The sequence below is a fragment of the Haemorhous mexicanus genome, chromosome 5 (genome assembly GCF_027477595.1).
Source record: "Haemorhous mexicanus isolate bHaeMex1 chromosome 5, bHaeMex1.pri, whole genome shotgun sequence".
In the NCBI taxonomy this organism is placed as follows: Eukaryota; Metazoa; Chordata; class Aves; order Passeriformes; family Fringillidae; genus Haemorhous; species Haemorhous mexicanus.
The window spans coordinates 63996306-64013151 of record NC_082345.1 but is presented as its reverse complement, the minus strand read 5'-3'; the positions used below and the strand labels follow the sequence as shown (position 1 = coordinate 64013151).

The following is a 16846-nucleotide window of genomic DNA, read 5'->3' as shown; positions in this document are numbered from 1 at the left end:
AGGAACAGGTAAGAAAATGGGTTTGGCCAGTAGTGAACACAGAATCAACCCACATCAGGAAGGACCTTAAAGATCATCTAGTCCAACCCTCTGCCACAGTCAGGGACATCTTTTCTGCCATGGGCAGGGAGGTTGCACAAAGTCCCATCCAAACCTGAACATCTCCAGGGATGGGTATCCACAACTTCACCTGGATAACCAGTTCCTCACCCATCTCTCATCATAAAACATTTCTTCCTTATAAACAATCTAACCTACTCCCTTACAGTTTAAAACCATTGGCCTTTCTCCCATAACCACAGACTTCAGTAAAAAGTCATTCTCCATCTTTCATATAAGCCTTGTAAGCCTTATCTTTAAAGTGATGAAAGGCCACAACAACATCTTCCTGTAGTCCTCTCTTCTCCAGGCTGGGCAAATCCAACTCTCTCACCCTGTCCTCAATAACAGAGGTGCTCCAGCCCTCTGATCATTTTTGCGACCCTCTTCTGACACTGCTCTGTCAGAAGCAGGTCTGTTTCTTTCCTGTGCAGAAGATGCCAGACCTGGATGCAGAACTCCAGGTGGGGTCTCAAGAGAACAAAGAAGGAGGGGCAGAATCCCCTCCCTCTCCCTGCTGCCACACTGCTTTGGATGCAGTCCAGGACACAACTGGCTTTCTGGGCAGAGAGTGCACACTGCCAGGTCATGTCCAGCTCCCATCCACAGCATCCCCAAGTCCTTCTCATCAGGGCTGCTCTCAATCCCTTCATCCACCAGCCGGTATTGATACTGGGGATTGTCCCAATCCAGGTGGAGGACCTTGCTCTTGGCTTTGTTGAACCTCATGGGTTCATCTTGATCTCCCAGGTCTTCTGGAGCATGCTGCCAAGTACAGACTGTTTCTGCAGCAATTTAACTGTCCCCACCAGTCTGGTGTCCCGGACAGCTGCTTCCTGCCCTAGGGCCAAAGCTAAAAGCAATGTGTGAGCTACAACTGATAATTAACATTAGATGGCTTTTGTGCCTGTGAAAAGCAAACCACTCATTTACACGTCTTCAAAAAGATACTTATGGAAAATAAAGTATAAAATGGAAATTAGAAGGTCTAGGTGAGAATTTGACAAGCAAATAGTCATTGACATAAGAAAAATTAAAGGGAACTTTATTACAATATTAAAGATGCAAATTATGGATCAATGGTACTCCCAAGAAAATAAAAACAACAATTACAAAGAATAAAGCCTCTGTATGCCTATTCAAACATGAGTCTCAGAAAAACACAAAGAGGTTTAATAAGGATTGTAAGAAGTAAGGCATTTATTTTACATTAAAGGATATTAAATACATTCCTCACCTTGGAATAAGGAAAATGTGATAAATGTATGTAAAATCCTGAGTGGAGAATGATAATGCACTTTTTTCTTAAATTAAAAACTACAGCACACCACAGAAAATTATCAGGCAGTAGAATTAAATAGACAGATGTACTCTTTTCCATTTATTAGATCATTAAACGAATTATCACAGGATTTTTTGGGTGCAAAAAAAAAATTAGTATATTCCAGATTGTCTTGATTCCTTAATTTTATAATCTGGAAGACTTGCAAGAGAAGGAAAAACAAACTTTTATGTTTTTATATATGCTTTTTCTCGGCATCTATTACTAGCTACTGTCAGGACAAGATGTTATTTAGATGGACCTTTGATCTGACTGGCTTAGTTAGTCTGAAGTTTTACACAAAACAAATAACCATCTCTGTTTAGCTTTTTTTTTCCCCCAGCAGATAACATTGATTATAATAATATTTTTCTTTTAATAAAATTACAAAAACAGCAGAAGGATTACGGAGGAAATAACACAGATGTTATAAACTGATAAATTTAAAATAAAACACAGGCAGGGTACATCCAACACTGTAAGAATGAGAAAGTTAATGGGCTAACACACAAACCTTGTCCTTAAAATCTTCTATCTAATAGTACTTTAAGTCAGTAACATGTGTATATATCCACAAAAATATGGCTAAAAAAGATTTCTAGGAATAACATAAGGATCTTTATCACTAGGTCAAGTGTTGACAGTCTCTAATGACAGACTTATGAAAGGCCTAACCATGATCATGATAAGCCAAATACCTCTGCCCATGCAAAGGAATACCACACTCCTGAGCGTCCTGACAAAAAGGAAAAACAAGTGCATATACATCACTTCTGGGTTTTAGAGAAGGTTTTTCAAAGGCCCTCCTCAGAAGATGTTCATGAAAAGCTACAAGCATTATCTAGAGCATGAAAAGCAGCTTCTCTGAAGAAAAGATTAAAAGATTAACTATGATTGACTCAGGAAAGAGCACAGAAGACTAAATGTGCTATAGGAAAGATGGTGCAGGAGTTTGAAATTAATGCAAAGCAATTAAATGATGGAAGTTTCTTAAATAATTCTCTTACTTTTCTCTTACTTCTCATGTACCCTGTAATTAGACTGTGATAAAAAGTGTCACTGAGCCTAAAACTTAAAAAGGAATTAAACATTTCTATGGATTTTGAGACTATGTACAGTTCTAATTAATCTGAATACCCTGGAATATTAAATGTTACACTTTGAGGATAAATCAGTCTCTGACTATCAGAGATCAGAATGAAACCTAACATTGAAGAGAGGTGCACAGTCTCATTATTTGACAACCACAGGGCTACTTGCAGCTTTCTCAGAAGCATTTGGAACTGACCATTTCAGAAGGTACAACAATGCATCCATATGCAATTTTAAGCAAATTTTTGGTTTCTGTACTCCTGCTGTGATAGAAAAATCAATTGTGCTGTGAGAAGAGGTGGAATCAAGCCCAGCTGCAGAATTCCTCAGTTTTGGACTGTCACTTATAGTGCAATGAGGAGTCAATGGCCCAAAATGGAAGAAAGAGGAAGAGGAAAGTAAAAGGTGCCTTTTGGTTAGAACCAAGGGCAGACTAAGCTATAAAAAAAACCCAAAAAATACACAACACTAGTTAGAAGGGGTTTTAGAAAAAGACACAAAAATACAGAAAATAGATTGCCACTGTCATACTGCACTAGTGTAATCACCTAACACTGCAGTAATATTCTACTTAAAAACAGTTGTATCTTCCTGATGAAAAAATCAAGTACTTTTAGTAATAATTCTTATGACTGAGAAATCTAGTGACTGCTTTCTTCTAAAAATACATGTACTGTCTTCCAAAATGGGAATCCAATGCTTTCATTTGTAGCTGTATGCACCTAATGTAATAACACTCAGTTTATTGTTGCAGTACTGAATGCAGAACTTAGCAATTTCCCCTTATTTTGTACTTATGACATTGTAAAAATAATACATGCATATCAGGAATTGATTCTATAGCATTTTACCATGTCCCACTGAACTGGGAACCAAGCCTGCAAAATCATACTCATGAGAATACACTCCCCAAGTCAGGTCAGCAAATAAAAGCTCCTCACATGAGTAAGGCTACAAGAATAGACTACAGGAGGTCAAGGTCAGTGGTGAGTTTTGGCTGAGTCAGGGTTGGAGGATAAGGCCCTTATGAATCCTATAAATAGCTCATTGTTAAAAGAGGTCAGACCTAATTCTGGAAGTATTTTGGAAGAAGAAACCACTGCGTGACTGATGACGTACACCTACCCAAGCCTCTCTGCTTATTAATGTGACATTTGTTTGGAACCAACATAAAATAAATAAAAGATATTTTTAGGATGTGCCAGGGAAATGTATTCAGATTTTCAGAGAATAATTTGAGTATATTAAAAGTGTTGTACAGTATCAAAGAAATCCTTGTTAGAGTATACAAATAAGGAATTAAAAAGCAGGGTTTTCTATTGATCCTGATGGAAACAGAAAAGCAGGCCAAGCAGGCTAAACGTTGGTTTTACTCACCTGGCTTCAATCTGCTAAAAGCTCATACCTAGACTCCTTTTACAGTAAGTCAAGGAAAGCAGGTGCCTCTAGTACCATTAACCACATCCTAAGGCTGCAGTTTGGCAGAAACTTGCACTGACCTAAGTGAGCACCAGCATCAGGAAAAGCAGTGTCCCCAAGGTCTTTTGCCCAGAATGAGTGGTTTATTCCAGGTCTGTAGAGCAACTTCATTTGTTGATATTGGGGTTCAGTAACCTTGATAGATAGCTGACATTACTGAAACCATCCTCTTCCACCTCTTTCTTTCTTCCCTCAAGGTTACTTTTCAATTGGATCAATTCTCTGGTCTGGAAACTATGCCAGCAGTGGCTGGGCAATGGACCAGAGCAATGCTGGGCAAAAATGACTGCTTCTTTCAACTTGAATGTCAGAGGAAGGCATTTTGCAAAAGGCCTGAATGAGCCATGTGAGTCTAACACTTCACTGTCACCAGTACAGGAAGATCTATTCCATTCCCCTCCCTGCTGCCAGGGCCACGCAACCACTGCTTCCCTTTGCAATGGCTGTGGACTTGTAAAGGCCTTCTGTGACTGCAGACACCTTCAGAATAGAAAATTAAACCATTAAATAAAAGTAAATAGATTTTAGTGCGTTAGCCAGCACAGATGGATCACAGAGGTGCTAGATGGACAGGAGAGCTGGCAAACGAAGAAAGAGGCTGAGTGACCTGGGGATGAGGAAGGGAGAAGAAAACAAGAAGGGACTAAAGTCTGGGTCCATCCTTTCAACAGTCATGAACTGTTGAATCAGCTGCCCATCAAACTGCACCCTCAGGGCCCCCTTCCATATTACATTGGATATGATCTAATTGGAGGCAGACAAGGGAAGGGACAGTGCCACTTTCCTCCAGGCCTTCAGCTGCACATTTCCAATAGGCAGGAGAGCAGAAGTGAGGGGACAGGAGAACCAGCATCCACAGTCAGGTAAAATGCACCTTAAATTAACTGCTAAAACCAAGTGGTATCAGTTACTCTCCAGAGTTCTTATATTTCCTTATTAACTAGAAGGACCCTAGACGAAAAACCTCACACTAGAACCCTATTTTCAAAGTGCCTGAAGCTCAGTGAGACAAAGTCAGACTGATGTTTTCATTCTGTGCTGTCCCTGTCTATAGTCTCCACTCTACAGCACTGCAACCTTACATTTTGAAGGAATTTAGCATTTCTGCTAAATATTCCTTTCATTTTACAATAAAAATGATAATGGAAAGACATCTAAAAATTGTAAGAAATTGGAACTGATCTGCTGATATATGCATAATTATACCAATTCCCAAGAGAACTGCAACTCTGTTGCAAAGTATTGACACTGTCCTCTTGCAATTCAAAATGAAGTCAAAACTGAAAATGACAAAAACACCAAGTTTCTAAATCCTACTGATGAATCCCAATCAGGCTGGAGCTGAAGAATAAACATAGAGCAAAGAGCTCCTCCAACAGCTGTTGAGACAGTGTGTGCTCACAGGGCTTTCATCAGCACTAGCAGGGGTTAGTCTCTGGAAAGAACAAAGGAGCCTCAGAGCCTGAGCCATGGAGGGAGAAGCAGCGGAAACAAAAATGCCACTTAGATGACAGTCAGAGACTTCCCTAAGTCTCATTCTCTCCCCTTCCCTCACTTTGAGGAATACCTTAACTGTTTCAGGAGCCTCGTTCACTCACGTTCCTGGCTTGAGCGTGGTACTGACTTCAGTGAAGCCATTTAAAAGAAGGTGCTGTTCAACATGAGCATGAATAGCAAGATTATTTTTTTTTATTAGCAGTTGAAAGACGATTTCCTATGATGAATTATTAAACAAAGCGTACAAAAGCACCTCCATGAAGCACTGGCTTCCATAACAGATGCTGACTGATTTCAGTGAAATAACTCCGACCTATGTTGATATCCAGTGATTAAAGGGACTAAAAAAGGTAATCTCACACACTGAAATAAAGGTATTTTATTCTACTAACGCTGAATCGCACACTTTACTACTAAAATATTGATTCAATTTGCATCTTATTTGTGTTGCTAAGAGGATTTAGTAAACATATTAAGCACCAACTTCAGGAAGAAAATTTATGTATATTTTCTGTGTTTGTCTGGATGAAAACATTCAAGGAAACAACTGTCTAGACATGATGACAATAAACCCTCTATTACTGGAACAGCGGGAAAAGAGCTTGCCCTCAGTAAGCAGTACTTTCCAAAAAAGTCATGAACTGTTTGCCAGGCTGTCATGTGCTCAAATAATTATTTCAGATATTCATTCTTCATAAGAAGTTCTATGTATAATTTCCCAAAGTGGAACACATCGATAGTTTATGGATCTGTGTTTTTGTCCATGAACAAAGCTTTGTTCTGTTGAGAGCTGAAAGGTGCCTTACACCCATCACTGCCATGTCAGGGGCAATGCTTCATGAGACCCACACTTGTGTCATGGCATAATTTTGTAATTCTTGTCATATGAACTGTGTGAAAAGGGATTATAGGGGCACAGGAAGTTAGCACAAAAATTGTTATTAGTAAAATAATGCTGATGATGGTTACAATACAACCAGTAGGGCCATTATTGCTCTCTAATGATTTCCCTGTGGTCAAGACTCAATCCAGACAAAAATTCAAGGGAGATCCTCCTGTTACTAAGGCAGGAACAGATTTCTGAATTAAAAAGAAAATAGAGAAATTTAATTTGTCTCTTTTTTTTGTGGGAGCTTTAGTTTCACATCCCACTCCTGGAAGTTGCTCCATTAGGATTAGCTCCTGTGCCTGCACAGCTTCAGACTGGAACTAAAAACCAAAATTAAGCGAGCCAGATAATCAGAAAAGCAAAATGAGTATAAATTGAAAGCAAAATTCACAATTTAGTTTCATGATGCAAGCAAAAGTGACAAATGGGTTATAACATTAATTTCATCTGACAGAGATAAGAAAATGGGTTGTTTCTTTAAACCAAGAGCTTCTTTCTATATCTAGTGAAGTCGGGAGATGTTATCAAAAATATATCAGGTTCTGTCTTAATTCAAAGACTGCTGAAGGGTTTTTTTAGATGCTTACGGCTTTTTCATCAACTGTTTAACTTCATGTATCAGGTTTAAGGTGGCCTGATACTCTATTCTGAGTTATTACTTGAAGAACTCTGAATGAGTCAGCTTTTTGGTTTCTGAGGAATGTGTGGTGCTTCTAGGAAGTCAACTCGGAGCTCAGGGCCTGTAGATATGGCCTCTGATGTGCATAGCCAGACTGATGGCTCAAGGAATACAGTTTTACATAATAAACATGAACTCTAGATCTGGGTACAGGAGACTTTCTCCACATGAAAATCTCCCCTTTTACACATACTTACAGAATCAGTCATTCTGTTGGCTTTGTTTCCCTCCTTTGCTTGCCTCTCCAGTTGATTCATTCTCATATTCATGAAGTAGCCCCATCTTTTATCTCAAAAAATGCATCCATTTGGGACCTCTTGCCTGCTTTCTACTTTCGTGTCTGAAATAAATACTCCAGTCACATTTCCAAGCTTTATTTCACAACAGTGAAAATATAAGCTGAAATTCTTGCACAACCACTTGATCTGAGGAGCTTTAAGGAAAATGCTGAATACAAAACTTGTGGTAAAATTGTAAAAGTTGGCAATATGGAGATTGACAAGAAGAGCATGTTTGCTCTGCATTTTGATTATCAACCTGCCTTTCATTCACACTTTGCAGACATACCTGATTCAGATCTGGCCTTTTTATGACTCCAGATCTCCGTAGTGATGGGGAAAAACTTGGTACGGGGATTAGCTCTTAGAACAGGCTCAAGATGTTTTGTATTTGGGTATGTCGAGCTTGGTGTGTGTCCTCACAGCCCCTCTCCACTTTTATGCCACCTTTAGCTGGCTGATATCAGTCAGCACATTTCAGAAGGGAAATGGTAATTAGGCAGGCTATAGATAAGGAGTAGCACCTTATCAGTGCTACAAATATTTTCAACAGCTAAAATAACCCCAAGCAAACAAACCACAACACCCCCCCCCCCCCCCCCGCTAAGATTACATGAAGTTTTACCTCCTTTGCAGATGAAAAGCACAACCAGGCCAGGCCTAGTCTGAGAGGACATCCTAAGCTTTGCCAGCAGTTTACAGACAGAGACTCCATCTATTCAACAAGCAATTTCAGAGTGAACAGTCTCAGAAATCAGGGATGCTACTTGAAGTTCTAATGCTAATGCTTCCTGGGGGATCACAGGCAAGGCATCTTGTCACAGGGCCTCCTGGTTTGTGAACACCAAGTGACTGAAGCTCAACCCCAGGCCTCACTGACAGGCTGCGGTCTGAGTCACTCCGTGGTGAAGCTTCCTAAAGGACTGCCCCTTCTCTCTGGTGACCAGGGACAGGAGGGAATGGCCTGGAGCTGTGCCAGGGGAAGTGTAGGTTGGATTTTAGAAAAAGGCTCTTCACCCAGAGGATGGAGGGACACTAGTACAGGCTCTCCAGGGAAGCGGTCACAGCACCGAGAAGCGTTTGGACCATGCTCTCAGGCACATGGTGTGATTCTTGGGGCTGACCTGCTCAGGGCCAGGAGCTGGACTTTGACGATGTTGGTGAGTCCCTTCCAACTCAGAATATTTTGTGATTCTGTGATTCTTCCAGCCGGCCTGAGGAGGAGCCTGTGCGCCCGCTCCATGGGGAAAACGAAAGCCTTTGAGTCCGGCGGGCCAGCAGCACGGAGGCAGCCGGCCGCGGGAGGCTCACAGGCGCTGTGCCGCCGCTGTAGGAAGCGGAAGGGCCGGCGGCGCCGGGAGCGGGCCGGGAGCCGCCGGAACCCCTGAGGGCCGCCCCCCACGCAGGGGGCGGACTGAGGGCAGCCGAGCCGGAGCGGCGGCGGGCCGGGCCGGGGCTATGCTGCTGCGCCTGGTGCCCGAGTTCGAGCTGCGGAGGGACGTGGTGCCCTGGCTGGCGGAGCGGGGCTGCGCCGCGGCTCTAGGTAACGCTCCGGGAGGCCGAGGAGAGCCCCATCCCTCCGGTCGGCCGTCCCTCCCTCTCTCTGGCGCCCCTCTGCCCTCCCGCCCGCGGAGGAGCCGGACTGCGGCCAGGCCCCCGGGTCCGGGTCCCCGAGAGACCCCCGGGCAGGCCCGCAGAGGGAGCTCCGGCTGCGGGGGCCGGGGATGGCGGCGGGGGAGCGGCTCCTGGGCCCCCTCGGCCCCTGGGCCCCCCTCGGGTGCCGGGGGGACTTGAGATGGGCAAGTTTGCTGTCCTCAAGGAATTTCTGACATGCCGAAAACACTTCTATACATCTGCTACACTCCACAGCTTGTTTCGTTCTTCCTGCTTCTTCACACGTTTGGGGCTTTCTCTTTTTCTTCTCCCCTCCTCTCTGCCCCCCCTCCCTCCGCCAAAAAAAAAAAAAAAAAAAAAAAAAAAAGTGTTAGCATTACTCCCTCTCCCACGCTGCTCCCCTTTCTGGGAGGAAAAGCCTCACAGCCTGAGCGCTTTGGTGTGCCTGGTAAACGAGTGCTAGTTTAAAATTAGATGCAGCGTCAGCTGTCACCGCACCGTGCGATCGCCGGCATAGAGAGCGCTCGGGGTAGTGGTTGGAAAAAGTGACCTCCCGTATTCTTGGCACTGTGGCTTTTTGCTTGTTATTCATCTGCAGAGCAGCTGGCTCAGTTCTGCTTTTCAGAAACTGTTGAAAACTTTATTCTAATAAAATTAGAATACAGTAAAAGTTATTGCTTCAGTAGAAATACCATCGATATGCAGGTGTGATGAACTTGAAACGCCTTCAGTTGCTTTTACTTTACTTAAGGTACTTGTTTCCCGCATTGAGGGGCTGTTTGGTGACAAACCAGAAAGTATCAGCTTGGAGAATAAGGGAAGTATTTAGCATAATTTAAAAAATCTGTTAAAATAATTCACATTTTCTACATTAATGAACAATTATTGAAAGGTATACTGAAGGGATCTGAGGTAAAAATTCTGAAATTCTCCATGCATAATTGATTAATCTATGAATTTATCAGTTCATCAGTGATGAATTCAAAGATAAGTGAATCTATATGTTAACAGCATAAGAGTCTTGAAATGGCACTGACTTGTGTTTGGGAAGGAGAAAACTGTGTTGAGTCTTTTAAAATGTAATAGAGTCTTTATTCAGTAGTGTCCCTGGTAATACGGAAGCATAAGATTCTAGTTTGAAGGGTGTATGTTATCAAATACCAGCACTGCTGTATTGCATTTTAACTTATTTGTGTATAGTGACTTCTTCCTCCTCACGCAGTGCTGTCATATTAGGAATGCCAAGGTGGGAGGTAGGGATTTGAAAAGATGAATTTAAACATCAAAGAAATATCACAGAAAGCAAGTAAATTTTAGGAGTCATGGTACTTTCTGTCAGTATTTTCAGATGTTACTTATTCATATTTATTATTTTCTTTCCTAAGGACTTGAAAGCACTTGATAGCATGTGAGAACTGCTGATTGTGTGAGAGCTGGGAGTAGCTGTGATGATAGGAAGGGAGCGGCAGGCAAAGTGAACCAGCCTTGTTCTCTTTATTCAACTTAATTTGGTATGAGCTGCATATAATGGTCTTCAGGAAATCAAACTGCGTTCTCCTGATTATGTTGGTAAAAGCTGTGTGCTGGGCAGGCAGGCTGGGTTGGCTCATTTGCACCCATCATCTGTTGGTCTCAGCTGTGGGCATGAGGAAGAAGTTGTAATTCTATGTGCAGGATTTTACTGCAGGAGTTTCCAGGGGCAGAGACCATTGCCACTTCTTTGCCTCCATATTCCCACTGACTGTTCTCTAGAGAAGAAAAACTCTTTTCAGACACAGAACATTTCAGCACCTTTAAGATATCTGTGTATGGTGATAGGTAAATTCATTGATGTGGACCTTCTTCTCTACCAAAATTCTGTGCTGAGGAAATATTGCATGAGAAAATGTGGAGACCATAGTACTTATCTTGAAAGTTTGAGGTGATTGTTAAGTTCCAGGAAGGTTCAGATAAAAAAAAAAAGAGAGAGTATATTACCTTAGACTCTCCTAGCTGTCACCATCTAGCCCTGATATAGTGGTATTATAGTGTACTTAGAGTGATCTGAAACCAATAGAAAGTGATGTGTTGCTCAATGTACAGGAAGGGTGTTCATTGTCCTCCCACAACAAAATGGAAAATTTTCTTTCTTCTGATAGTACTTGAAAACAGGTTTTTTTTTTCTTATCACTGCAAGCTGTACAAGCCAGTTTATAGTACCAGGATTGTTAAACTAAGTTTCACTAAGTGTCTTCCTTCTATCAACACTTTGTGATAACTGCCAAGTAAATAGTGGCAGACTTTACTTAATGCTTGCAGAAGGTTGAGGAGAGTTCTTTTCATTGATGCTTACTGAACTGCATCTTTATTATAAAATTGAGACCAGTCATACAGCTTCAACCTTACTAAGGGCAAAACTTCCACTTCTAGTAAAAATTCCATCACAGATAAACACATTTTTTATGGCTGTGGTGATGAGTAAACATAAAAGCAGCATCAGGAAAGCATGCATTTTTCTCACCTTGAGTACAATATTTTATCTTTTTTTTCTGGTGGTTTTCTTTTTAATTTGTACTGCTTTGTCCAGATATGCTCTTCTCTTTCTGTGTCCATCTTAGTTTCCTGCTTATTTGTTTCTATTTTAACAATACTCTTTTATTCACATCCCAAATAATTCACTGTCCTGCATTGTTTAGTTCCCTGTACTTGTAGGTAGGTTGTATATCTCTCTATATGCATTTTAATATTGTGGTTCTTTGGATTTTGGTAGGTTTTTTCTTTATTTATTTCTTTTTGGAGGAGGAAGAGCTAAGAATGACACAGGAGAGGTAGTGTTGCTGTTATAGAACTATTATCTAAAGATGTAGTTTATTTTCAGGCTTTCCATTGAGATGCTGAAGGGGCAGTTGTGAGCAAATGATATTTTCCTCAGGCTAGTTCTCTCTTCTGTAGTTGCCAGAGGACTGGAGTATGGCTTAACTGTCTGAACCCTATGTTGTGTATTATGAACAAATGCAAGGGGGTAATTTTGGTTTGGTTTGGTTTTTTTATTCTTTGTAAAAGCACATTCCATTTTCATAACAAAAGGTAGTGGTAATTAGAATCATAATTATAATGAAGAGGTAGGCGTTTACAAAAATTATTTTTTTCTTGCTTGTATTGAAGTCCCTTAACTATCTGTGTTGAATTTTATCTGGTTGAAATCATGGTGTAAGAAGTACTCCCTCTTTTTCCAGAAAGGAGTAATTTTGGCATATGCAAATAAGTATTTACAAGTAAAAATGTGTTTAGTATATTTGCTTAAAGTGTGCATAAATTATAGGATGAACCAGCTAAAAGGAAAATCCTGTGTTTTTTTGTACTTCTTATTTCAGACACTTCTGAGAATTCTGCACTCTACGTTGTAAATGTTGAAAGAAATGGAAAAATTATTTATACCTGGAAAGTAAGTCCACCTTGGAATTTAATAAAAATATAGTTGAGAATAATACTCTGTGTGAATCTATTTGAGTTCATGTAGTTTAATTTTTTTTGCTGTAAGTGTTAGAACATGGAAATACAACTGATTACAATCTGGGGGGGGGGGGTTGGGCAGTGAGAAAATACCCAACTCCACTTCAGTCAAAGGTTAAGAATGATGAAATGGAGAATAAAGTACTCACCTGATTAAGTCCATAGGGTTTTTGCCCTTGATTTTTTGGTGGCCCAGAATCCCCTCATGAATGAAATGCAATTTCTTTAAAACACTTCATAAACACATAATTTCACACTCAATTTCTTAGTGAAGCCTAGCTATTAAATTCATGTGCAGTGCCTTAGTTAAATGTTTTCTCCTACTAAAATGTCTTAAGATACCATTTATCTAGCACTGTTTCTGCATATCTCTGTCTTTGAGATTAATCTATAACACTTTATTGCAAGTAGTCTGAAGTAACCCCTGTTTATTTGATGTCTTGAAGTATCTAGAACTGGCTTCTTAACATAGGATTCTGCTCTCCATGGTACATGTTTTATTTTTACTTCCAAGTGGGTTTTCTAATGGTTTTAGAAAGTGAGACTTTGTCTTCTCATTGTTCCTTTGATGAGACAAGCTGTGCTTCTTGTAGTGCAGCTCAGAGAAGTCTGTAGATCCAGCTGGATCCTGGAGGATCTTGGTTCTTGAGGAGTACAGATATGAGATGAACTCCAGTAGAGTAAGGGTTCCTTTCATTCCTCTCTGCCTCAACAATGCTAAAACTCTCCAGCTTCCCTAGGGTTAAGGGAAGAGGTGAGGCCTTCATCAAGGCTTTAACTTTAATATGCTTTCACTGTGGGTGGATGTTTCCTTTAGTACAAGCACAGGGAGGGAAGTCTGTACAAGACAACAATAACCATAAAAGCAATTCTAAAGAGTGTGTCAAATTTGGGTTTTTTTTCATTGCTTAAGACTCTAGAAGCCTTAATACCAATAACCCTGTAGGTCAGCAGGAGATCTGGTACTCTGTGTATGTGGTGTTGCTGCTTTCTAGCACCTGTGGAATCTCACACTAAGCTCTTTTGGGCCTCTGACATTCTAACTGCCTTGTGTGCTCTTCAGGCTCTTGCAGCTGGCACAAGGGATGAGCTGTAGCTCAAGGTTCCCATGTCTAAATGTAGGTGTCTGCCTGCATGCTGGGTGTTTAAGGTCCCACTGTAGTCTGTTGGATCTGGCCAAAGCAGTTGGTGGAGCTTAGGGAACTGATCACTTGTAGCCTGTTCTTTGGGAGGAGGTGTAGGGTGTGGAGGATGTAAATTAGACTGAGCTGGCCTGGCTTGTTTCCTAATGGATACAAGTAGAAAACAACCTTTGTCTTTTAAGTGAGAGACAGTCAAGTGTATTCTGTGTGAAACCAGGGGAAAGTGGACGCTGAGTTTTATTTTCAAGCTTATTTTATTGTGTTGTACTGTGGTTTTGACCATGTCTGTATTTTGTGCCATTAATAGTTAATGTAAAGGAAGATATTTTGAACAGAAGTGAATTCTATTTGCAAGGTAATGTAAGAATCTTCAGAGTGCACATGAAAACAAGTGTCCTAGTTTATGCATAGTCATGGGCATTGGTATAGTTCTGTTACCAGTCTTGTGAAGTGTATTTTTTTTAGTATCTAAGTAAGATGGTGTTAACATTTCAAACACTAGAAAAAAAAAAAAAGTTATTTGTGAAAACACTTGCTTAATCTTAAATTAGGAGGCCTGGGACCTGTGTCTTTATATTAAGACATTTTGTTTTCCTTCTTTAAATCAGAAGTCCAAGATTTTTGTTATTGCCACAACAATAATGACACACTCAGAAATAGACCCCTTAGGAAGCAAATACTCAGGCTTTTGTTTCAACTTCACAAAGCAAGATGCCATAAATTTGTAAATAACCACAGATCTCTTCCCTGTCTCCCTAAGCAATTGTTAAAAACAATGAAGCTCACTGTGGAAGTAGAAGCCTGTGTGGCTGGATTTAATGTCAGTAGTTTAGCAATTTAGTGCCTATACCCAGAGTACATTAATACACATCAGTTTGATTTGCTATCCAGTTTATGCTGAAAAGCAGAATTTTCTTTTTCAATATATTTGGAAAAATTAATGTATGGGAAAAATTAAGAAGTAGTAAAGTTTTGATTTGTAGTCCCAAACATTTCTAAGTGCCCCAAACAAAATCATCATATATTATTTATCAATAAGCTAGAAAGGATATATATTATGTTACTCTTCAAAGGCAGAAGACTAATGGTGAGCTTATAAAATACTTAGCCTTCAAACAATCTCTTCCTAAGACAGTGAAATCCTTTTTCCAGGCTACAGCCTGATCACTGGGAGCTGATTTTCGGTGATGTTCGGTGGTTCTGTGCTCCCTTTTGACCCACCAAGTTTTTGAGGTTCAGAATTCCAGCCTTAAACCTCCAGGGGCCAGAGCATCCCTATTGATTCTTGTACAGACTGCTCTCTTCCTGGCCTTATTGCCTGTGACTAAAACCAGTTTAGAAGCAAAGCGAGAGAGAGGCATTAGCTTTATGCAATGGTTTGTGGGCTGTGGACTGGCCACATTTCAGCTTTATCCCATGTGTTAGTTCTAAAAGGAAGAAATAAATCTTTGTTCTCTTGGAATTAGAATTTGCTTTTTTGGAATTAGATAATTAACTGTCTGTTTATATATAGGACAGGGAAGTGTGTGAGGATGTGTGTCAAGGAGGAGGGAGAACAGGGAGGTAGGAAAAAAAAAAGACCAGTGTTTCACTTTGTGTATATTTATATTACTTATTTGTTTCCATCCATAGGAAAACCAGAGAAACACTCACATTGGATTGTATGATCTTCAAACGAAACAAAATGAGGTGAGAGCAATACCAGGTTTCTCTCTGGTGACAACTGTGCTGTAGTGTTTCAGATTTTGTTGCTTTGCAACACAGTATGTTATGTCTTTAAGGAGTGTATTCTTGTTGGAAACAAAAAGGATACTGGAGGAGGTATTGGAATGATTCTCAGTAGTGTTAAAATGCACCACATTGCAGAACATCTGAAAGGCTTGAGAGTAGTAAAGCATCATGTCTGCAATCTTCATTTCTAAACAACCTTCTAAACAACAAGTCCTTTCTGCTCCTCTTCATATTGCACACATGTGCCAAGAAGTAAATGTTTGTAGTTTTCTTTATATGTGCATTCTTGGTCTGTTTGCTGATACCATTTGAAGAGATTATTTTATTCTAAAACTGAACACACTGCAATTCAGTAACTAAAATCATGATAACAAGTTTTTGAAGGTATCCCCATAATAGTATGAAATGAAGGAAATTTTGTATTTGTTTTAAGGTCTACTATGCTGCTCTAGTGGCAACATAGAGCTCAAAAGAACCAGTAAAAGACAAACACGAGAAAAAGGAGAACTGTTTCAATTGTAACTTGAAGTGTGGTTCTTCTGGGCGTGAAACGATATGGCTTAAAGATAAACTCTGGGACAGCAGTGTTTTTCTAAGTAATTAGATGATTTCCTTTATGGAGTTTGAAAAAGCACAGTTATTAACATTACTGTGTTTCTCTGTAGCACCTCTATATGTTTGAGAAGAATCTGCACATAATCAGCTGTTCAATCAACAATGAAAGGACCTTATTGGGTAAATATGTGCTTTATCATTAGTTTTTTTAGGGTTTTTTTTTTGTGAAGATTTAGTTTAGTAGGATGATACATTTGGGTTTAAAATTACTTAAATGAATTTTGACCTGTTGCCCACAGCAGTTTATGAATTTCTGTGGATCCATCATCAGATAATGTAGGTAACAACATAAAGACACAGCTGTGACAATATTGCTCTTTTATTAAAACATCTAAGGCACAGTGCCCCTTTGTTCACTTTCTCCTTGTGCATTTGTGCCTACCTACTACATCTAGAAGAGCTTCTGATGTTCCTTTCACATATATGTTTTTGGTAAAAGAATTGTGATGATCATTCTTCAAGGATGTTTGATAAGATTAATGTCCAATATGCACACTCACTGTGGTTGTGTTGGTGTTTTCTCCTCCCACAGCAGTCAGCTTCTGTCAATATACAGAGGAAGAAAGAGCAACTCAGCTCTTACAGTCAGGTACTGCAAGTGGATTTCTTACTATTTGAAATATTGTACCTTTTTGTTTTCTTTCTCAGGTATTTCTGTTCAGAAAACAAACTTGCTTACATAAAAGAATATTATCTAAAACATGTTCTTTTTGCAGTGTCCAAGTATTTAACCTTGCTAATTGAAATTCATCCCATTAATAATGTGAGAGTCCTAAAAGCTGTGGATAGCTGTGTTCGAGTACAGGTAAAGTATCCAACTAATCTGCAGACAAGCCTTTTTAATCTGCTATGATAGAGAGAAAACATGGTTTAGTGCAGAAATATCTCATGTTATCTTGCAACTGTTACAGAGATAAT

The 16846-nt window shown here is 40.1% G+C and overlaps 1 protein-coding gene across 7 annotated transcripts in view; it reads left to right on the top strand.

Annotated features, from left to right (window-relative positions):
* Positions 1 to 8640: 8640 nt before the first annotated feature.
* The window catches only part of GSAP (gamma-secretase activating protein), a 44973-nt gene continuing 36767 nt past the window's right edge, over positions 8641 to 16846 (top strand). For 4 of the 7 annotated variants that reach the window (XM_059847418.1, XM_059847415.1, XM_059847416.1 and 1 more), the window contains exons 1-6: positions 8641 to 8877; positions 12302 to 12372; positions 15215 to 15271; positions 15979 to 16048; positions 16461 to 16517; positions 16645 to 16733. In XM_059847418.1, the coding sequence (XP_059703401.1) occupies positions 8793 to 8877; positions 12302 to 12372; positions 15215 to 15271; positions 15979 to 16048; positions 16461 to 16517; positions 16645 to 16733 (429 nt within the window). In that variant the 5' untranslated portion in view covers positions 8641 to 8792. Of the gene's footprint in view, positions 8878 to 12301; positions 12373 to 15214; positions 15272 to 15978; positions 16049 to 16460; positions 16518 to 16644; positions 16734 to 16846 lie in introns of those variants that run through there. The other 3 variants (XM_059847417.1, XM_059847413.1, XM_059847419.1) reach the window with 2 other exon arrangements.